The sequence below is a fragment of the Falco naumanni genome, chromosome 14 (genome assembly GCF_017639655.2).
Source record: "Falco naumanni isolate bFalNau1 chromosome 14, bFalNau1.pat, whole genome shotgun sequence".
Lineage (NCBI taxonomy): Eukaryota > Metazoa > Chordata > Aves > Falconiformes > Falconidae > Falco > Falco naumanni.
In genome coordinates this window covers 13,935,870-13,957,926 of record NC_054067.1, presented here as the reverse complement: position 1 = coordinate 13,957,926, position 22,057 = coordinate 13,935,870, and the positions used below count along the sequence as shown (strand labels likewise).

Below are 22,057 nucleotides of genomic sequence, written 5' to 3'. Positions count from 1 at the left end.
CATAGACACCCAGGGAGGAGCGTGAGAGCAGTAGAAGTATTACAGACCTGCTTTCCTAGTATTCTTAAAGTTTCCTGAACCAGAAGTAGTGTCTTGGTGAGGTTTTGGGTTTTTTTTCTTCAATAGTTTTTCTGAATGATTTTGAAGCCATGCAGGCATTTAGTACCAACACCTTTTGGCAGGGAGCTCTACAACTGGACTGAACATTGGGCAAAACATTCCTCCTTTCACTTTTAAGCTGCCACCTGATAAGTTCCTGTCTTTTCTGTGGTTCTAAAATCACTAGAAATAGTGGATAGCCATTCCTTAGTCCCCTTCATCACTCCACAGATGGCTATTTGCTCTGCTCTCCAACCCTGATTTTTGCAAAGCAAAATCCTTGTTCCTTTTACTTGCTTGCTGAGCAGAGCGTATTCCAACACGCTGTCTTTTGGTGCTTTCTCTGTACCTCTTCATCCTGCTTTGCCTTTTGAGCTGAGGGAGCTGCGCATCACATTAAAGATGCACACATACGCCTCACCTCCGTGCTGACTCCATGCTTCACTGAGGTGCAGTTTTACTTTCATAACAGGCTGTGTTATCACGCACTGATAACTTTCTTGAACTGATTTATCTCAAGCCTTCTTGAGATTGTTTCGTTGAGGAAGAAAACCTTCTTTTGGTAGCTGTGGCTGTGCTGTCAGTCAGCCTGGCTTCGACTGAGCAGTCACCCCAGGTAAGGCTGCCATTTCCCACTGCACTTCCTTCAGTGGAAGATCCAGTTTAACCTGCTGCTCTATCTTCCCTTTCACCGGAGCTTCCCAGTCCCTCATCACCTCCTCCCCTGCCTGCTCAGAGGCTGCTCTCTCTGATTTGTTTGATTTCTGTGGCTCTAGACTTTAGGGGATCTACCAAACGATCCCATGAAAAAAGCTACCAGCACTGTTTACTTTTCGTTTTTTAAACAAATCATTACACCAAACTAGTTGGGGCAGATGCCCTATCGCTTGGAGCCTGACTGCGGTGCCACGATGCCCACATCAGCCACAGCCATGGCCGTGGATCTGAAGCCAAATGACAACACAAAGCCCTGCCACAGACCCATGATGGAAATGATAGAAATTTAGATTTAAAGCTGAAATAAGAAAATAAAGACTTCAATTAAAAGCATGCGTGCTGCTTCTGGGTCTATGCTGCTGCTTCTTACAAAAAAACCCTTTAAAAATAGCCAGGAAGGGGATACTTGCTCGAGGCCACATCATCCATAGGCATGGAGAATGAGAACAAGGTGAGGCTCAGCTGAGCTCTGGGGACTTGGGAGTGGGGGTGTGAAACGTCACAAAATTGCGATGTGGGGCTGGAAAGGTCCACTTACTGGGACAACCGGTCTGCTGAGATAACCTGTGATCAACTCCAGCCTGCAGGGGCCAGAGTGGCTTTAACAGGGCAGCTGTATTGCTGATGTGATGCTGAGCTCAAAGCCAGGGAGCACCAGCTATATTTTTGACACACCTGGAACTCGATAAAAAAGACCATTCGATACGGCCAGTCCGATTCAAAGCTCAGACACTATTCAGGAGCCACCAGGCAGGCAGGAGCGAGTGCCAAATGACAGCTTTACACTGCGGTCTCCAGGGCCACGGATCAACGAGCAAGCCAGCATCCCGGCCGCTCTCGGGATGGGATGGGGGTCCCACCGCCCCTTGCAGGCCCCCACTCCCCCGAGCTGAGCAGGAGACGCGAGCACAGGGTGCTCTCTGCTGGTTAGCACACTGCCACGCAGCCCGGGCTGGAAAATGTCCTATTGCAAATAAATGATGTGGTAGAAGTGAAATTAAATACTCTTTTTTCAGTTGTTTCTCTCTCTCTTTTTTTTTTTTTTTTTTTTTTACTTCCTACTTATGAGCGGTCTCTGCAATAGAAATAACTTGGGGGTTTAAAATTTATTTTCATAACCTTGGCCCCTAAAAAATTTCTTTAAATACATATACAAATGCCAGTTGAAATACCATTTTAAGTGTTTCCATGTTACAGATAGCGCTTTTTGGAACTGCACATGTCTGTGCTCTCTTTCCTGACTGAAACCATACTCGGATTGGCTCAAAATGCAAAGCAAACCTACTTCTTTTGCACTTCTACTTATTTCTTTTCAAGAGTTTTCCTTTCACTCCTGTTTATCTGGATCCAAAGCAGAATTATTTTCCTTTTTTCCTCAGAGTAAAAAACCCCAAATTCCAGGCATTTTGACCACCTGCTCACACAGAGCATCCTCCTTCACCAGGAATGCTGCGCTGGTTGGCACTGCTGATTTTTCGACCCTGCAAACACCAGGATGCTGGGCAACAGCCTGTGCGGGTGAGGAATGTGCCAGGGCTGCTGGGCTGAGCCCAGCCTGCCTGCAGAGCAGTGTCGAGGGACACTTAATTCTTCACGTTACCCTCAGGGGCTATTAAATAACCCTAGCTGCTGGGCCAGAGTGTGAACGGCAACTCCTAAATACTCTTGAAGACTCCTCAGCAGATGCCAGCAGTCAGCAACCTCAGGAATAAATCAACTCACCCAAAGAGAGTAACAGAAGCTGGAGGTACTGGGGAGGTGTCAGGCATGCACACGCAGAGTGGGATCCCAGCTCTGCCAGGGGCCAGGAGAGCAAACCTTGCCTTCAGAACTGGGGAATTCTCTTACCTTGAAGAAAAGAGAAAGCACCTAAACTGGATCCCCAGCCCTTGAGAAATTGTCTTCTGTCACTCCTCTGGGAGGTTTTGATAGTGCAACATCATGAAAACAGCTTCTAGAAGCCCACAAGACAAGTCCAGAGCAGAAGAAGCCTCAAAGGGGCTTCCTGCAGGGCAGTAGATGCCTGGTATTAGTCTTCAGCATCTCTTTTGCCAAAACTTTCCTGGATTCTTTCTGAAGCTGGTTTGCCCAGCCTGCTTCCTCACCACCTCTTGGAGCACTCTCACTTGTTACTGACTAACTTCTCCCTCCTTTGCAGAGCCTGTCCCTTCCCAGGGATGAGCTGCTGCCCACTGTGGCAGCTCCAACAGATGGTGCACTGGGGGATGAGCACGACAGCTTTGCAGCTCATCCTCCCTCCTGCTCCCAGCCTCTCCACACATCAGGACCAGCGGCAGCACTGTTTTCTGCTGGTTTGTGGCCAGACCATGACCCTAGAGCACTGGAGTGCAGGAAAGGGGTCCTCTTCACCAGCTTCTGTTATAGGCTTTAATCCCACAGCCCTTTTTATAAATTCCCACTCAATTACTTTCTGTATTTTCAGAGCCTGGTCCAAAACAGGGCTATTGGACTAGAGCCTAAACTCTTTTAAGACAAGGAGGTTGAATCTTTCCAGTTTAATCTCCCAAAGTCTTAGGATCATAGAAAAGTTGGCAGTACTCCCTTTCCCAACAACTGCCCCGCCCCATACATGACACTAAAATCTCATTTTCCAGCTCCAAAACCATTAAAAACAGAAAATCACATTTATTTGCCATAAAGTGTTGATTTGTCACAAAAATACCGGTATAAAACATACATTGAGGCATGCAGTTTGGGCAACAAGCCACTCTCCACACTCCTTCACGTCCAGAAACAGTAACAAAGCCCTGAGAGGAAGTGACAGCTAGAAACCCTGCTACATTGTTCCCGAGGAACCATTATCACAGCAAGAGAGATGTTCTTCTGCACACAAAATTTATCCATTCAATCCATAGGTCTTTTTTCCGTTATCAGGAATTCACTTGTATTACAAGTGAAGTCAGGTTCTCTTAACCTAACCCCTTCCTGCCTAGGCAGGAGCATAAATCTGTGTTCCCAAATGCACCACAAACTTCCTAACTTTTCAATAATCTCATGATATCAGCAAATTTTGGAGTGACAGCACTAAAAGGCAGTTGTAACCTTCACTTGGGGTAAAGTTCTGCTTCTTTTGGCTCTACCACAACACTGATAACACTGCTTCAAGTCTTTAAAAAGCACATTGGGTCTGCTTTGGAAGGGAAAACCCAAGCCTGAGTGAAAGATGTAGATGACAAACTGGCAGGTAACGCTTCGGTGAGTGTAGGAGAGCAGACGCACCAGAACTCAGTGGTTACTATTTCATTCTGCAGAGCCTAATGACAGAATACGGAAACACAGGATTTTTGAATTATAGACAGATGAATACTGAGCATGGGGCATGACACAAAAGATGGATCTTTGGGGATCCCAAGGGGAATAATGAGAGAAGCCTGCTTTTTTTGCCATGTTAAGACCTTGTTTCCTGTGATGGCAAATTTTTGCCACCCAATATTTAGATGTACAAATGACACACACACACACGCACACACACTGTAGTCAACAACAAATCCTGAGCAGCCTCACAGCACTGAGCAAGGCTTAAAGAATTATTCCTGTGCCCTGAGCTACGGTGTCAGGCAGCAGCACATGCATTTACCTCTCTGCCAATTGCACACCACTGTGGATAGCAAAGCACAGCAGAAGGTAGTAACTGCCCGTAGCACATCAGGGCATGCAAGCACAGCACCATTTGGCTCCAATCTCCTGTACCTGGGAAGCACCAGAATGTGTCTTTGTCCCCTTCCACACCCGTATCTGCAGTCCAGCTGGATACTGGTTGGATGGGGTTAAGCATGCCTAGTCCATCAGCCTGGGGAGCCTGCAATGTATTTTCCTGCCCTCTCAACCCAAACACCTGGGGAGATCTCAGCATCTAATCTACCTGTTCCTCCCCAAACACACAGCACTAAAAATAAATAATACGGCTCATTTCCATTCAGGGGCTGGGTTTTGAAGGGCAGAAGGTTGGTTTGCTTTTTTTTGTTGTTGTTTTGCATTGTCACTTTCTAATAGTTAAAGAAAAAAAACCCACACTTATATTAAAAATTTGTCATCCAAATGGCCAGCTCATTGTTGAGTGTATACGAAGCCAGACACAGTAGGAATCTCATGTTCCTTTTCCTTTTTGGGATCTACGACATGGCTGTATCTTTCTCCTCGGTGACATTCCAGGTAGGGACCCCAGTTTGCAGTGGGCCTGCAGCAGCTTACAATGCGCTGGAAAGCAAAAACAAGAGGCACTTAATGTCTTACCTTAGTCCTGGCTGTTTTTAAAGTTTGGTAAAGCTGTAACTGTAGGTATGCCCTGCAACTCAGCAAAAAAAAACCCCAACAAACAAAACCGAAGTTTTATACAAATCATTCCAAATGCCTTTGGGTTCAGTAGATTCTGGACATTGAAGTCAAGCAGGGAAAGCTATGACCAACAGGAGTCTCTGGCAAAGCTTGGCAAGAAAAGCATACCTCAGATCTTGTACTTGCTTTTTTCTGCAAGGAATGGGAGGCAACATTCCAGAAAACAACATGGGGATAGAAATTTTTAAAGCAGCTGGAACAACAGAAAGCATGAAAATCACTCTTGAATGTATGGGTGGCTCCCAAAGAATTAGACTTTATCGTCTCAGAATACAGTAGGGTAAATTTGCCTCTGATGCAACTACCAGAGATTTTTTTTGTTTAAAAGCCCAATTAACGAATACCTCAAGGTAGTGAACCTCAAATTTTTGAGAATAAAGCACAGGTATTCCTGAAAATGCCAAGGAGAGCAAGATTTGAAGCCATGACAGATTTTTGTGCCCTTACCTGACAAAGGTTTCCTTCTGCTCTAATTATTTTTACAATAGCGACGATGGGAATCCAGATAACGCAGAAGATAATCATGCACCAGCCAACAGCAGTTCCCCACGTGGGATATAACACTGAGCCATAAGTGGGAGGCGAAAACGTGACCAAAGACCAGACCAAAATGGCCTATAAAAAATGGCAAAAAGATTAGGAGAGAAAAGCAGATTTACAGCTAACTTGAACTCGCACTGTATTTCCAAGTGGGCTAAAAAAAAAAAAAAAAAAAGCGCTATCTACAAATTGCACACAGTTCCCTTTTGCTTTCTGAGTGTGATAATGGTTGTGCAGGATTTGGTGTTCAGTCATGGCCAAACAGTAAGACTGAAGGATGACACTGATAGGCACCCTAACACTTGAAGTACTTCTGTGTTTAAACAGAACTTGATCTCTGGGTCCTGCTGAAATCTTACGTTGGAGAATACATACATTGCTGCATGAGCCCTGTACCTTTCTCTGTACATTTTATATGTTCCCATGTTCCATTATTTACAGGAATATGGGAAAGAATCTAAGATTAAACACTGGTAAATATTGCTGCGAAAATAAGACTTTTTAAGCAGCAATTTTTAAATTGTAGCCTGGACAGATTAAAGGTAATGTGCTGGCCAGAGTGATTTGCTACTGCTCCTGGATTTGTGATGCTAATAAAATCTCTCATAGCGAGATAATCCAACCATCTACACTCACAATTAGAAGTACAGGAGTAATGAAAAACTGACACATGCACAACAAAACGTAAAAAAAAAAAATAAATCTCAGACAGGGGAACATCCAAAGAGCAAGCCCAAGCCAGGGATCTGTCCCCAAAACGATGTGTCCCTCAAAGGGGAAAAAATGAGCTAGGTTTTCAAAACATTTTCTCAGTCTGAAATGAAGCTAATCCAGCTGCTAAAGCGGACAATCTGGTTGCTGTATGTTACTCCTCAGGAGTACAGCCCCAGCTCACCAGCAACTGATCTGAATGGCCAGCCCCACCGGCAGAGTACCCAGGGAAGAGCGATATGTTATCAGAAAGCACGGGTAGCGCGTACTTTGTTTCATTGACACAGCCGTACCCCAACTTTATACAGGGCCTGGGCACTCAGCCCTGAATCCTCACGCGGAAACCTCTTCACTACCAAATTACTAAGCTCTGTCACGCTAACGCAATCCAGTGACCTACACTCACCATTAACAGCACAGGAGTAATGAAAAACCAGCACATTCTCCACCACAGCCAGAATGAACGGCTCTTCTTTCCAATCATCATTTCGATGTCTTCAATGAACCTGTTTCCGCCTGTTGAAAGACAATCGTAGGGTGCATTGTAAAGCAGGTGGCTCCCTTGCAGGTGTTGTTAATCAGAAGTCATAGAAGAAAGGCAATGGTCAAGGACAGTTTCTCCAGTTCTATGGTAAACATTAAAGCTTTTCAGACAGTTACGTTTTAAATGCCTTATAGCAGTAATTAAAGTTTAATATACACTCTGCCAGGGACCGCAGAGTCAAATCATATAATTTCAGTGCAAATAATTTACCGTAAATGTAGACGATGCCTATTATCTCCAGGACAGCTGCAATAAGGATTCCCCATCCAGCACAAAAGTGATCTATTAGGTTAACCCAGTAAATTCCCGCCTGTAGAACAAACAATAGAGAGGTTAAAAAACTTACTCAATCCCAGTAACATCTTTATGCAAATAAGTTGCATTGTTCAGGCCAGTTTAACTAATAACCAGCCTGAGTTTTTTAAATTCCCAGTTCTTGAAATAAGGTACACATTTGTGAGCATTATTTTGTTTAAATATCTCTTATGCAAAGTTGAAAAGCACATCTGACAAAATTCTGTCAATTTGCATACTAATAACAAAATATATGTATATGCAGAGTGTATATAAACAGTTGAAAGCAACATTTAAATTTGGAACTACCTTATTAAAGCTGATTCTGAAGTTTTAATATTGAGCTACAGCAACAGCAATACCAGTTATCACTTCTGGTAGGCTTGTATACTCCTAGACACACGTGTTTTCCACGTGGGTTAAACACAGCTGTAAACACCAGCACGCAACAGCAGGATCACAGAGCAGGAAACAAGCCTTAAGTCATTTCACACTCTTGCATACTAAGTCCTTTGCAAGCTTCCCTGCCACCATGTTTCATAACTTACGTGCCTTGCTTGGCTATACAACCATCTATTCACCACAATTATCTTCTTCACATTCTCAGTCTAATTACATGCATAAATCTGCATTTCTAGATAGGTTAATTGCAATGAACCTTTATATCCTTAAAGATAATTGCCTCAAGAAATTTTCCACAGGTTACCTATATGGAATTTTAAGTATATATGTGTGTATACGTATGTATGTATATATACATACACACATACAAGAAGTAACCCTACGATCTACAGATGCTCATGAGCTAATAAGTTTTTATGACATGAATAGGCCATCTCTCAAATCCTGCCCTGTTTGGTAGCCAGTGCTGAACAAAAAGATCCCATCATCATCTATTAGCGGTACCCACAGTGCTGCAGACACACCGTATGTTTATGCTTGAGATTACACAATCTGAACTGAGGAGCAATAAAACAGGTTGGTGGTTCATAGCCTTGGTACAGGCCTTCTTAAAAGCACATCTCAGTTCAATAATCACAGAAAACCTTAGGCTCTTCAAGCTTCCCTCTGTGAATTTTTATTTGCATGTCCAGGCACACTGGCAGAATTCAAGTGTTTCTCAGACCAATCCATGCAAACAGGAACAGTCAGAAAGGGTATTTAATTTGAGTTCATCACTTGCAGTGTAACTAAACCCACCGCCAAAATAGAATTTAATGTCTTACCTGAGTAACACAAGTAAGACCGAGAAGGAAGAGCAATATGCACACACCCAGGGTTATAGGGATTCTTAACTTTTTCATCGCTTTGGGATATATATCTTGTATGGTGGTTGTAAGTGTTTCTGCAAAGGAAGAAGTGTGGGGTTTTGAGTAGCACAATTACTAAAGGTAATGGTCATTTGAAAAGCCGTGGGTGACTTAAAACCCCACTCACCTATGGTGGCAAACTGGGAGTCAAGGCCCAAGAGCAGGAGCATGAAGAAAAACAAGAAGGACCACAGAGGAGAAACTGGTAACTTGGAGAGTGCCTCTGGGTAGGCTACAAATGCCAGATCAAACCCTGGAAAGCAGCAGAAGGATGGAGGTGAGTGTCATGCCTTGGTCAAAGCACATCCAAATACAGACAGCACAACTATCAGCCTACCTGAGTCCACAACCTCTGAGACGGGTCTCTCAGACACAAATGCCATGTGTCCCAAGATAGAGAATATCGCAAACCCAGCAAATACGCTGGTGAGGCAGTTAGTTACGCAAACTAAAATAGCGTCTGAGTAGCAGTTGTTGTGGAACTTATTGTACGAAGACAAAGCAACAAGCCCGCCCCATGCCACGGACAGGGAGTAGAATATCTGGGTGGCTGCATCCTTCCAAACCTACCAGAAATAAGAACATAGGAATTACTGTATTATTTACAAACATTTAAGTCTGCCCTCTGTGGAAGTTCCAGGTGGGTTTTTTTCTTTTGTTTCCCCCCTCCTCCCTGCGTTTAGCCTGAATATCTAATTCCATTTCACATGAGCTTTAGAGTAGGTAGGATATAGCACGCTGGTGACCTTGTAGTCTTAAGCACAAATATTATCTTCTATGATCTCCAAAGGTCACATCCCAAGTATATTTCTAAATACTTCAATCTTATTGAGCTAACCCTGGAGAAGAGATTCAGCTCATTCACATATGTGGGTTGTCGAGCGAGATAGGAACCTTTCACAGTGCCAACAAAAAAGGGAAACCAGGACCAGGCTGCAGGAGTGAGAACTTCCACGTGCTCTCCCACTTGTGCCCCTCACACTGTGACCCAGACAAACCACTTGTGCCTCTGCTGTACCCCCTCAGTTAGTGCCAAATACTCACATGAAGTACCACAAATAAATATCACACTTCATGCCTGCTTTTGGTAAAACTGAATTAATGTTACCATAAACCAGAACAAAAAATATCCAGGCCCCCTTTGCACAAGGCGCCCTTCCCGGTCCACCTAATTTCCCAGGTTGAATATCCTGGGCAAGGCACAGCCTGAATTTCAAACTCTGGCATCCCTTCAACCTTCTGATAAAGTCCTTTGAAATTATCAGAAACCAAAGCAAGTAAGGTACATGCAAGAACAGTGCTTGATCCCACAGCAAGAATGTTCTCAGCAGGCTTTGCTAAGGCGAAACTGCAGCACAACCCCCAGAGCTGCCCAGAGCCACCACCAGTGCTGGTGTCAGTGGTGTGGCAGGGAGAGGGCAGAGTGTGGCTGGTTTTTAGATTGAGAGTAGCTAGAATAGGAGCTTGGACTTCTGATAGAGCTGGGGGTTGCTTTCGGAGGAGAACCCAGCTGCAGATACAAAATGAAGAACCACCCGCGTGGATCAAAAAGCAGGGCATTCTGTAAGCGACAAGCCCACAGAAACATGTTGTGCTTTTGGGGCCGACGCTGTCTCTCACCTCTGCCTCCATCAGCTTGGTGATGTTGGACTGCCGCCCAATGTAATATTCGATGCCATCCAGAGCACCTTCCAGGGTAGCACCTCGCACCAGCAAGATGAGCAGGATGACATAGGGGAAGAGCGCGGTGAAGTAGACAACCTGCAGAAAACAGGGCAGGGACACGTGAGAAGCGAGGGGATGCACGTACCTCTGCGCGGGAGGAACGGCCAGGTTTTAGGGTAAGGTCTGCTAGGTCAAATGAAAAACAGGCGACCAGGGAAGAGAACGCACACACACCAACCATTAAACCATCTGGCTTAGCCGGTTCTGGAGCTGCATTCCAGCAGCAGCAGCAGGCCCAAGCCACATACCCACTTTTCAGACAGCACTTGACCAGTCTCAGAAATGTGTTTTCTGACGTGATTTACTGCTGTAGCAAGGCCAGGGCTCAACTACCCAAGAAGACTCTGGCTAGACAATGCTCCTAACAAATGCAAACTGAAAGCCAGTCAAAAATAGGTGACCAGGGTGGAATTATCACCTGCTGAGACTGACTGGGGCTGGGGGGGAGCCATGCTGGGAGCTTTCTTCACTGAGAACAAGGACTTTTAGGTTCTCTCAGACACAGATCTTTTTTGTTGTTTGTCTACACAACTTCCAGCTCGATGGGATCCAGGCCAGAAGCAGGGCTGAGCAGCGCTGTTATCACGTGGACTACATCCAACAATACTCTTGTTTCTTGAGCCTTAGTTTCAGTGCAACGCAGATAATTGACCCGGTACTGCTGGTTACAGCAAGCCATAGCATTGCACCATCATGTGGTGAGTCTGCCTTCTGAAGACCTCCTTCACACTTGCTTGGAATAAGCAATTCTCTCTGCTCTTCACCTTTGCCCTGTTCCTGCCCAGCTAGATTCTTCTGAGCCTTACCTTACTCCTCAAGGAGGCTTACCTTCATGACAGAAGAGAAGTGACAACAGGAACAGCCAATTGCCAGGAACCCAAAGAATGTGAGTTTAAGAGGAGCCACACAGCAGGACAGCTGTGGCTGGGAAAGCACAGATACTCCACCCTGAAGTTCTGAAGGGGCAGAAAGCTCCAGATTGAAAGCAGAATTGGAGGAGGCATCAGAGCAAAGGAAGACAAGCATACAGGAACCTTAGAAAGGCACAATGACAGAGGGAATCAAAAGGACAAAATAAACAAATAAAAAAAAGTCAGCACAAAAAGGGTGAGAGAATGAATGAAGGCAACAAAGATGGAAGAAGTAAAGATGCAACACAAAAGGAGTACGGGGAGAAAGGAACTAAATCAGGAAAAGGACCTCACACAGAGAATCATGAAATTCAGCCTGTCTGAAGTCTGGAGAGAAGCTGAGCTAGCCCAAGGAAAGCTCCAGGCAGCCGTGCTCCGGCACATAGAAATGGGAGCTCAGTAGAGCCAGAGTCGGAAAACAAGCACCTATGAACCTGGTCCCTAAAAGCCTCTTGGAATCCTGAGTACAAACAACATTTCACAATCCGACAGGAAGCTGCACACGCACATCTGCTCACAGGACTTGACCTGTATTGTCCAAACAGCTAGTCTGGAGGTGCAAATAATGACCGGGTGTTCCCAGGGTGTGTGCAGTCACATGCACACACCCATCACAACAGGCTGGGCGACTGCCAAAACTCAGCCGGAATCACCTGCGTGACAGCAAGATCCCCAGACGCATGGCAGCCCTGGTACAACTAAAAAACCCATGTGTTAAGTAGCTGCTGTGTAATCAGCACCTTACTCACATTTTATGTAACAGTTCTGAAGCCAAGGAGCAGAAGAAAGTCTAATGCCATGTCCAGCAGATGGTAGTGGGTTAGGACTGCATCCTGCCTAGTGCTAACCTTCCCCGAGTCCAACTGACATCGGAAGGGCGGGATCAGGCCAAAAGTCTGCTACCTGCTCTTTCTAACTTACCTTTCCAGAAGATTTTATTCCTTTAAACAGCACAGCTCCAACAATCATCCAGGACAGGAGGAGGCAGAGCGCCAGGTACCACACAATGCCACCGGTCTCGTCCAACCCACTCGAGCGTTGGAGAGCCACTTTACTGAAAGCACAAAACGCTGCAATGAGGGCGACAGCAGCACACGCTCCTCTGCAGCAATTTCTTGAAGGAAAGCAAGCTGGCTTCTGCAGATATTACAAGACCCTGCAGCTGCTTCCATGAGGGTGCTGTTAGAACTGCATGATTGGCATTGAAAAACTGAACATTTAACTGCAATGTCCCCCTCTTTTTAAAGCCTAACAGTCCCCAGCTCTCCACACATTGCCCATCAGGCTTACCTCAGCTCTTTTGGGTTAAGCATGAAATTCTGATGGCAAAAGAAGAGCCCATAGGAAGCATCAGTTCCCAGGAACCCGAGGAACATGAGGCAAATTGAAACCATGTGGCTAAAGAAACCGCAGTTTCACAGCAGGCCCAGATTCAGAATAAGGTGAATATATTTTACACAGCAACTCCTGAAAGGAAGTGTATGCTATACATAAAGATGCTAGTGTAGTCCCTACCAGGACTCCAGAGAAGAGAATTTCTTGAAGCTGGAGTATTTTTCAGTTTGCTACGGGTTGGCTCTTTTACTTCTTTTATTTTTTTATATTTTTTTTTAAGGGTCCAGACTCATTAATTAAATTTTATGTCCCCTCTGCACAGATACGCATGCCCACCCCTGTTGACTAGATTGGTTTTGGACAGCAAGATGAGACAAAAATAGAAGATACATTCAAAACCACAATGCATAATAAATCCATTTTTAGCATTTCTTTAAAATATTTGCTTACTTCCAGTATTGTTCACTGGGAAATTGCACTGGTTTGTAGTTCATGGTGCCATTCAGACATGTGAGATTGTTGCTTGTGATGAACGAGTAGTTTGCATGAATGATTTCTCCATCTAAGGTTGTGTTGCAGTCACTTACTGAAAGCAAGCAAGCAAAAGGGATCGTTAACACAGTGATGACTATTACAAAAATCAGACTATTATAGTAAATATGTTTTTTAAACAGTTACAGCTTCATTTGCCTACTAACAATATTTAGAAACAGACTTGAACCATCACTTGCAGCTGTGACTTTGCTACTTTGACTGTAAATCAAAACACCAGGAATCTGGTGTGCTCAGCTCCACCTTTCACTTATTGTCTTGCAAAAAATACTTGCAAAAAGCAGAGCCGAGGATAGTTCAGATTGTAGCTTTGGTTACTCTATGAAAAATCTTTGTTCCAAAACAATGTTAGACACAGATAATCCTCTAGTAACTTCACCTTATTATGGCAGAGGGCTTACTAGAGCTCTTTAAACATTTTTGGGGAGGGGGGGAATAGGCACTGTTTGGATTTTTTTTGCCAGAACATACAGTAAAGAACACTCTATATAGCATTTACTAGAAAAGTCTTGTTGAAGTATATTTCAGGACAGCTTCTTCAGTTCAGTTTTGTATTCCTGCAGCACTTAAAAATGTTGAGCTAAAATATTTTTGTTTAGCACACAAGCAGGTGTCAACTTTTTGTTAAATAAAGCATCTCAACTTCATTTTGTGAAACCTACGAATTGTAGAAGAGGTTTTCAGATACCTGGTTAAGAGAGTTACAATTACACTTACACTTGGCAACACATTTCAGCTACTAACTACTAATTACCTCACCAGCTTCCCCTTCACCTTACACCGGTCTGATATGGAAACTAGTGAGATAACAAGTGTTTGGCCGTACATGTGCTGTCAAACATCAAGAACAATAGCATGGAGATACGTTCTGAGGAGTTAATAAAGTATAAAACCAGCACCGTACTGGTGCTCAGGTACTGTGCACCCCCACAGCCACAGGGGGAGCAAGGGCTAATGAAAGAACCCCTGACGCAGCAAGGTTTCAGCCTGTCTCTCTTTAGAATTCCCAGGCACTTGGAGCTGGTAGCAGGGAAGCAGAGAAGCATCACTCCAGGAAGGACTTCTCAAGCCACGGGTAGCTGTCTTGCTCCTGTAATTTCTCCCAGAAAACAGTACAAAGTACAAATATCCAAAACAGTAATATTAAGCTCTAGCTGTTAATGAAGGTACCTAATCGCGTTTTGCTGCAGAACTCATCTGCCCAGGAAAAGCATTCTGACCACGGCAGCACTTTTTGAAATGAGGCAAATAAGTAGTAAAGTGCATAAGCAATGATAACGTTGTAGTAGATCGCCACAAAAGTTGAGATGATGACCATCGTGATGCCCACTCCTAGGAAAGAGAAAGACATGTCTTAACTACTGCAAACTTGAGTTGGAAAAAAAAACCAAAACAAACAGAAAAAAAAACACAACACAGACGTCACTTGATTTTTTAAAAGGCTACTTAGGAAGTTGTTGAGGTTGTTTTCTGGATTTCTTTTGTGGGTTTTTTTTCCCCAATAATTTTTAACAGCAACCAAACAGGGAAAGGGTAAAGCCATGAAATGAGGGATGTGATCCAAACTGACCATCTCAAATGTAGTTTTGACGTAGAGTTTGAATCAGGCCCAGAGAAAAATTGGACTAGTTGCTAAGTCCAAGTCTAAAGGAGAAATTCAGTACTTTGTTGTCTCCCAGTTCAGTGGGAAGTTCTGATTGCTTAGTAAAATTGAAGAAAGTATATTAGGACTGACCAAGCCATTTTAAAGATCCCACTGTAATGAATAGTTTTGCCAATAAATGAGAATTGACACAGAAGAATAAATCTGTGTCAGTAGTACTGTTCTCCTCTTTTGTTAAAATTAACTTTATTCTGTGGCTTTCTGAGAGAATGTCTGCCAAACTGTCCCAATCATCTTGGAGACTACACTGAAGTTTGTATCTTCACAGACACATGAAAGATTTGCTGTGCCTATAGACTTTTGCTTTAAAGATAAATACACGGCTCTTGTGAAAGGTTGCTTGTGCTGCAGAACGGAGACTGGCAAAAAAAGTTGAACGTTCAGGCAGCCAGCCAGACTGTAATCCCTTTTGTTTCTGTACTAGGTGGCAAGTAAAATTCTTATTTCACCAGAAACTTCCTTGTTCCTACATTAATTCCTCTGGTAGATAAAAAGGGCAAACAAGACCAATTGCATAGTCCTTTACACCCATCGGTACAGGACCTGGAGGGATGGGGTAAGTAAAGCACATGGTTAGTTGTTTGCAAACACCTAAGTCTCCCTGTGAAATTCAAACCCTCACGGAGAGAGGCGAACTCCCACTGCAGTATGCAGCTCTTTCTCTTATCACAAGAGGCACCTCACCTCTTGAAGCCAGAGTCTAGCAGATGACTCCCAAGGCAGTGAGTTGGATGAACGTATGCATAAAGCAGTCAGACCCACGTGCCTGTGCCGGTGCTGACAGCCAAATACAGAATTAGTCCCTCCAACATGGAACTGCCTTGCAAGCTACATAGGATGTGAAGTGTAAAGAAACACCAATAAAGTTAACTTTAAAAAATTGTATTCCATCTGTTGCACACAGTGCCAGGTGTTTAACTGAGATTTTCCCCTCACACAGCAAACAGGGTGATTTCCTTCTGCCAGGAGAATCATTGATAAAACCTCTCATAATTGACAACATTTTTGTGGAAATCTTCAATCCACATCTGTTATTATAATTGCATAATAAGGAAGATCTACCTGGGAAAATAATATTGACCTTGTGACCTCGGGAATATTCTCTACAGGGAAACTGGCTTCTCAGAATTAGTAACTTTGTGAAGAAATCATTAATTCACATCTGTTTATTACTAGAATAAAAAAAGATCTAAAGAAACATAACAATACCAACCTTGAAATAATGGTAATATTCTCCAGATGGAAATTGGCCCTAGACTGGCAAACTGCCCAAGGGAACATTCCATGAAAAATAAGGGCAAGCCAGCTAGGGCCAACATCAGGGTGTACGGGATTAGAAAAGCACCTGAGGGGAGAGAAGGAAAAAGTCCACAAACACACACAGAGAAAACAATGAAACTTCCAGTATTCACCGTAGTTCTATTACATTTTATACTCCCTTTCTTCCCCTGCCTCAAATATCTCACTGTGCATTTTTTCTTGCTTTTGCAGAATAGAGATTTGTTTGTAAATCCTGTTTTCTAATAAAACTAGCCAGTACCTGCAACGAAGAGATGCAGATTGCTGGGAGAAAATGGTGATTTACATGGGATGGCTTCTTGTAGAATTAAAAGGATTTTACAAAAACTATCAAAGACATACTGTTCTCATACAGGCAGGAACACTGCTCAGCTGTGAGCACTATCGGCCTTGTCTGCTTTCTATTTCATCTTCCAGCTTTTAATTTAAAAAGGAACAGAACCATTCCTTCATGTACTTAGCTGTGATTTCCAAACCGCCCTGTTAGAGTAGCTACTGGACATCAAAGCATGAAAATTATTTTCTATGGTTGACTGACTCCTGTGTCAACCAGCATCTCCGTGTGGCTCTTGTTCAAGTCCATTTTAAAGTGTACATTAACCAGGTATCAATGTGAGCCCTGTTCTGTGAAAGGGACTGGCACGTCTTTGTATGCGTGCAGAAGATAAGGGAAGCGAGAGCACAGATTTCCTAAACACGACCTGATATCCCCACAGAAATCTGTCCTCTTCACTCTCGGTGAACTCAAAGCAATTGAGGACCCAGTTCTGCAAGGAACTGCAAATACCTGCTGTAACTTAAGCAAGTAAATTGTCTCACAGAATTAACTGGGTTACTCCTGTGTTTCGAAACAAGGATGTAACAGTTGTCTTTATCAATTATGGGCAAGGGGCACAGAGCAGGATACAAGCAGCAGCACAAATATGCTTTAAATGCAAAGCTTTTGCAGCAGCAGATAAGAAAAAAAGTCTAGCAGAAGGGCCAATGTCACGACTCATTTTGTTGTCACAATTTTCTTCAACAAAACTGTGACGCAACCCGGCCAAGCTCACTCCAATAAAAGTTCTGTCGCAGAACGTCTCCTTGTGTTCCACACGCAGCCGTATGGGCTGTGCTGCATTTACAGTCCAGAGTTTTACTTCCAATGACTGTTAGGCAGAGCAAATAAGTACATACAAGTAAGTCCTCTGCAGTTACTCGGCGTTTATGCTCTCCTTAATTACCAGCGGTTGCCTGGCAAGTAGACAAAGCTCTAGAATAGCAGCCAGGGAAGTCAGTGCCTCCATTTGGCTTTGCCACTAGTTCATTGTGTAAGCAGGTAGAGGCTCTCTCTGCTCTGCACTTCCCAAGTATCTGATGGGGATAATTATTCCAGCTTAGCTGGTTTGCCTGGCAAAACAGAAGTGCAGAGGGTATTCAGTCGCTGTGTATAAACAGAGGCAAATCTGGGGAGGGAGAACAGCTATTTAGGTAGGTAGAGGATATTGGCACATTGAGAAAAAGATGCGCGTTGGTCATGACTAAATCAGAAGAGTTCTCTAATTCAGATGAATGTTTGCTATTTAAACTATTTCCCTTCCTGGCTGGTACCAAAAAACCATGGAGATACCTCTTACTCCTCTTCCCATTCCCACCAGCGGGCACTAACCCAGTTCCCAGGGTTATGCTCACATCCAGCTTTGACAAAATGTGTCCGGCCTCAGGGCTGGCCCTTGGAGCTGGCCCTCCTTTCTCAGGGACAGGAAGGTGTGCCCACCCGACACTGCCATTCAATACAGGTACCTCCGCCGTTCTGGTAGGTGAGGTAGGGAAACCGCCAGACGTTGCCGAGGCCCACAGCGTAGCCCACCATGGAGAGCAAGTAGTCGCCTTTGTTTGACCAGTTACCACGCTCTGAGTTCTCATCGCTATCACTGGCATGGGCATCTTTTTCATTTGACAAACTGAAATCCTTGGAAGAAAAGAGGAGGAAGGATTCAGGACCACCCCATAGGCAAGTGGGGCGGGCATATCCTCGTTCCTCTGTCCAGAGCAGCACCTTGGCATCGCTGGGCAGGGCAGCTAGGCAGGGTGGGCAGAGTCAGGTGGGCTGCCAGTCCACCTGATCCTTGATGAGACAGATGGACCTATGAGAGAGGGTCCCACCAGAAAGCCCACACAACCTTCACGGCCAGTTTTGCCCTGCTCCTTCCTTAGTCCCCTGTGCTGCCAGCTCCTAGGAGCAGCATCTCCAGGGGACTCCCTGCTCTGCCCCCACACATGCCCAGATGCCTCCACAGCTGTTCAGGTGCTCATGCCCACCCATACCTGTATGCTCACCTTTAAAACACCTATCCAGGTGCCCTTCATACCTGCCCAGGTGCCCATCCCAACACATCCCTGTTTACCTACCTCAGCACCCCAATGTTCCCATACCTGTCTGGACCTCACCTGCCAGTGCTCCCACAGCTACCCAGGTCCTGCATCCTACTGGCCCGAGTGCCCCTGTGCCTACCTGAGCACCTCTATACTCTACCTGCTCAGATGTACCCACATCTGCCTGTGTTCTCCCACACCTGCCCAGGTACCCCCAGTATCCCACCTGCCCAGGTGATTCCTTACCCCACATGGCCAGGTGACCCCAATATCCCACCTGCCCAGGTGGCCCCTTACCCCACGTGCCCAGGTGACCCCAGTATCCCACCTGCACAAGTGCTTTCATACCTGCCCAGGTACCCTCAGCATCCCCCCTGCCCAGGTACCCCCTTACCCCACATATCCAGGTACCCCCAATATCCCACCTGCACAAGTGCTTTCATACCTGCCCAGGTACCCCCAGCATCCCACCTGCCCAGGTACCCCCCTACCCCACATACCCAGGCACCCCCAATATCCCACCTGCACAAGTGCTTTCATACCTGCCCAGGTACCCCCAGCATCCCACCTGCCCAGGTACCCCCCTACCCCACATACCCAGGTACCCCCAATATCCCACCTGCACAAGTGCTTTCATACCTGCCCAGGTACCCCCAGCACCCCACCTGCCCAGGTGCCCCCTACCTCTCCGGGCGCCCCCGGCCAGCCGCCTCCCCCCGGCACCTCACCTTCTTCTTCCCGCAGGAGAGGAAGCCCGGCAGGCTGAGCATCCCCATCGCCGCCGCGGAGCCGCCCCGCTCTGCCCGCGCCGCCCGCCGCCCGGCCCTTTATCGGACCCGGCTGCCGCCCGCCCCCCGCCGCCCTGCCGGGAACCGCGGCCCCTGGGCTGCCCCGCGGCCCGGGCGGGGCTGCGGCCGTGCGCACCCTCCGCCCCGGGGCACCCCTGGCCCCGGCCCGGCCCCGTGCCCGCGGACCCTCCTCCAGCCCCGCGCCCACTTCCTCGGGAGCGCCCGGCCGCCGCCGCCGGCCTCCTGCCCACTTCCCCCGCTAAACACCCCCTGCCCTCCGCAGGCCCCCGCCTTACCCCGACCCACTTCCCTGCCCCGCACCCACGCTCCCTCAGCTCGGGCTCTCCAGCCCTGCCTGCGCCCCTGCCTGCCCACCTCTTTGCCCCTTCTAACGTGCCCCCTACTCCTGGCCCTTCTTCCCCCTCTGCCAGCACCTACACGCACACCCTTGCCTTCTACCTGCGGGGCCACCAACTCCCCATCACTCGCGGACCCTCTCCTGAGCAGCTGACCCTGCTACCCCCCTCCTCCTCCCCGCAGAGCTGCTGCCCCGTTCTCTCACCCAGAGACCCCGCTCACAGCTCCCTCCCCACCCGCACCTGCCTCTCCTTCCTTCTTTACCTGCCCCACGCTGGAGTTTACGTTTAGGAGTCGCACCAAAGCAAAGGGCACAAGGGGGTTAAGCAGTGTGGAAATTTCAGCTTCTCAACACACCTTCCACTTACACATGACAGGCACAGAAAGGGCAGGTCATAAAAGCAAAGCCATCGCCAGAGGAGGAATTTAACAGCAACAACGACTTAAGGACCTTCCTGAAGCTCTCCCCTGCTTCACCCACCAGAGTGACCTTCCCCAGGCATCCCTGAAGGACACGAGGAGGACACTGGCCAAAGCATCCTCCACGTACAGGCACAAGGGGACACTTGTTGACTGGCTGCTTAGTTGCTCTCCTCCATTTCTAACTGCTCTTTTCCACGGCTCTTTCATATCCACACCATGACAAACGTACCTTCTGTCCTCAATTAGTGGGACTTTTTGTTGAGTAAAGTGCTAGCCAGCATGGCTGGATCTAGCCACGACTAAGAGGTACACCAGGAGTGAGGAGTGTGGGACAGCATCTGAAAGGTAGGAAGGTAAAATCAGATCGTTTTCTATCACCCTGTGCAGCAGGTTCTCTAGGAGACTTCTGTTTTAGAAACTGGAGGGATGCCAGAATGCTCTATCTTTGGAACAAAAAGCAAGTGAGAGTGTAGTGTCCTGGCAGGACACAGGCTTTGAGGAGAATAAATGAATAAAAATTCAAAGAAACACTCCTTTCAAAGGCTGCCCACAAGTTCTGGATTCAAACGGCCAAGCCACAAATCCCAAAGGCAAACCTTCAGGCTAGTCCTGTAGGAAACAATACAAACCCTTCTCTGCACCCAGGACCTGCTGAGAAATCAGTCCGTATTCTTCCAAGGCCTATCTCGACTGTACCTAAACTAAATGAACCTTTCTGACACTCCTGATCTGAGTTACAAATCTGAAATAAAATGAGATAGCACGGTTTTGGTTTGAATTCTGAGCAACTTCAGTATCTGTGGGTCACCACCTCCCCAGAGGCAAACAAAAATCTTCCTGTAAACAATGCTGGGCCTGACAAAAGTTCCGAGTTCTCTTCCAAACTCATGATTCAGAGCTGGTTATCAGCTTGTTTAGAAATGAAATGAGATGAAAAACAACCTGTTAGCCACAGCCTCTCCCTCCTTATTAGGATTAAGTGCATGTTGTAACGTTGCAGAGTCACTGACTGTGGCATTCTCCCTGTGTAACTGAAGATGACTAAAAGTAAAACTATACTGGAGGTACCACTCCTGGGATGCGTTCTGTTTCTGATCGTGTGAAAGTTTCATCTCTAACGCGTTTTCTGTGTTTAAAGAAAAAAAAACACAAAAAAATCACAGCGCAGTCAAAATTCCAGGGATGAGAAGCGGAGAGATGGGTATCAGCAGAGAGAACTGCGCCTGGAGCAGGGCTTGGCCTTGCCTCCGTGTTAGCTTTGCAGCTGAATAGCGCGGCACTTTGACGGGCATTCACTGCAGGCTGAACCCATCAGGGTGACCCCCGAAGGCTGGCTCCTCACAGCCAGCACAGCCACCCGTCGGCCCAGCACCCTGAGAGCCACTTACCGCTGGAATGTCTTAGCTAGAAATGCAGAGATAACAACCAGCAAACCAAAGCCAGCCTGGCTCTGCCGTAGATGAGAGATCCCATCTCCACACCAGCAGCATAACTGAGGTATCTAAGTAACCTTTTTTCTTTGGAAAGCACCCCTGGGTTACTATGAGTTCCACTAACTGAACACTCCGATAATCCAATGGGGCAAAAAAAAGGGGAGGAAAAAAGACCATTAATGATAACCTTAACATGCTGACAACACAGCAAACCGTTCAGACACTTCCTAGGAGCGGCGAGATACCCATTGTTTCCATTCAGTTGCACCCGTGATACTATCAGCTGTTGGTTATTGCCTTTGCCCTTAGCTAACACCAACACAGCTATGGCAATGAAGTAGATGTGTTTGGTGTGCTTATTTAAGAATCTGATGAGCAAATTCTGGGGTTTAATCTGTATCTTCTGCAATTTACTAATATCAACACCTGGTACACATTCAAAACTGGTTCAGCAGACAAAGCCAGGGCTCGGCTACCTCTCCCATTCCCAGCTGGCAGGAGCTAACAACCAGAAAACCCACTCTGCAATGGCTTTTAAATAGCCCTAATCCTGGCATTGAAGTGGTAAAAGGAAACCACTGATGTGGCTCCAAGGCATGCAGTCCTCTCTAGGATAAAGTGATCCAGAAGAGGGACAAGAATGAC

General features: G+C 46.1%; 1 protein-coding gene across 1 annotated transcript; it reads right to left on the bottom strand.

Moving 5' to 3' along the window:
* Positions 1–3,442: 3,442 nt before the first annotated feature.
* On the bottom strand, positions 3,443–19,203 carry SLC6A14 (solute carrier family 6 member 14). Its single transcript, XM_040614686.1, has 14 exons — positions 19,140–19,203; positions 17,839–18,007; positions 15,971–16,102; positions 14,265–14,426; positions 12,993–13,128; positions 12,129–12,261; positions 10,192–10,332; positions 8,909–9,137; positions 8,699–8,824; positions 8,488–8,606; positions 7,178–7,277; positions 6,830–6,939; positions 5,620–5,787; positions 3,443–5,034 (listed from the first exon to the last, which is right to left on the bottom strand). Exons 1-14 carry the CDS (start codon positions 19,185–19,187, stop codon positions 4,885–4,887), a joined length of 1,923 nt encoding a protein of 640 aa, XP_040470620.1. The 5' UTR covers positions 19,188–19,203; the 3' UTR covers positions 3,443–4,884.
* Between the last annotated feature and the right edge of the window lie 2,854 nt (positions 19,204–22,057).

Bases quoted from the DNA above. Each gene is read 5' to 3' on its own strand.
- SLC6A14 (XM_040614686.1), bottom strand. From the start codon at position 19,187: ATGGGGATGCTCAGCCTGCCGGGCTTCCTCTCCTGCGGGAAGAAGAAG. The intron at 10,333-12,128 runs GTAAGTTAGAAA...TGTTTTCTGCAG, and splicing joins GAATAAAATCTTCTGGAAAG to GTTGTCTACTTCACCGCGCT. The intron at 5,035-5,619 runs GTAAGGGCACAA...TTTGCTTTCCAG, and splicing joins CAGAAGGAAACCTTTGTCAG to CGCATTGTAAGCTGCTGCAG.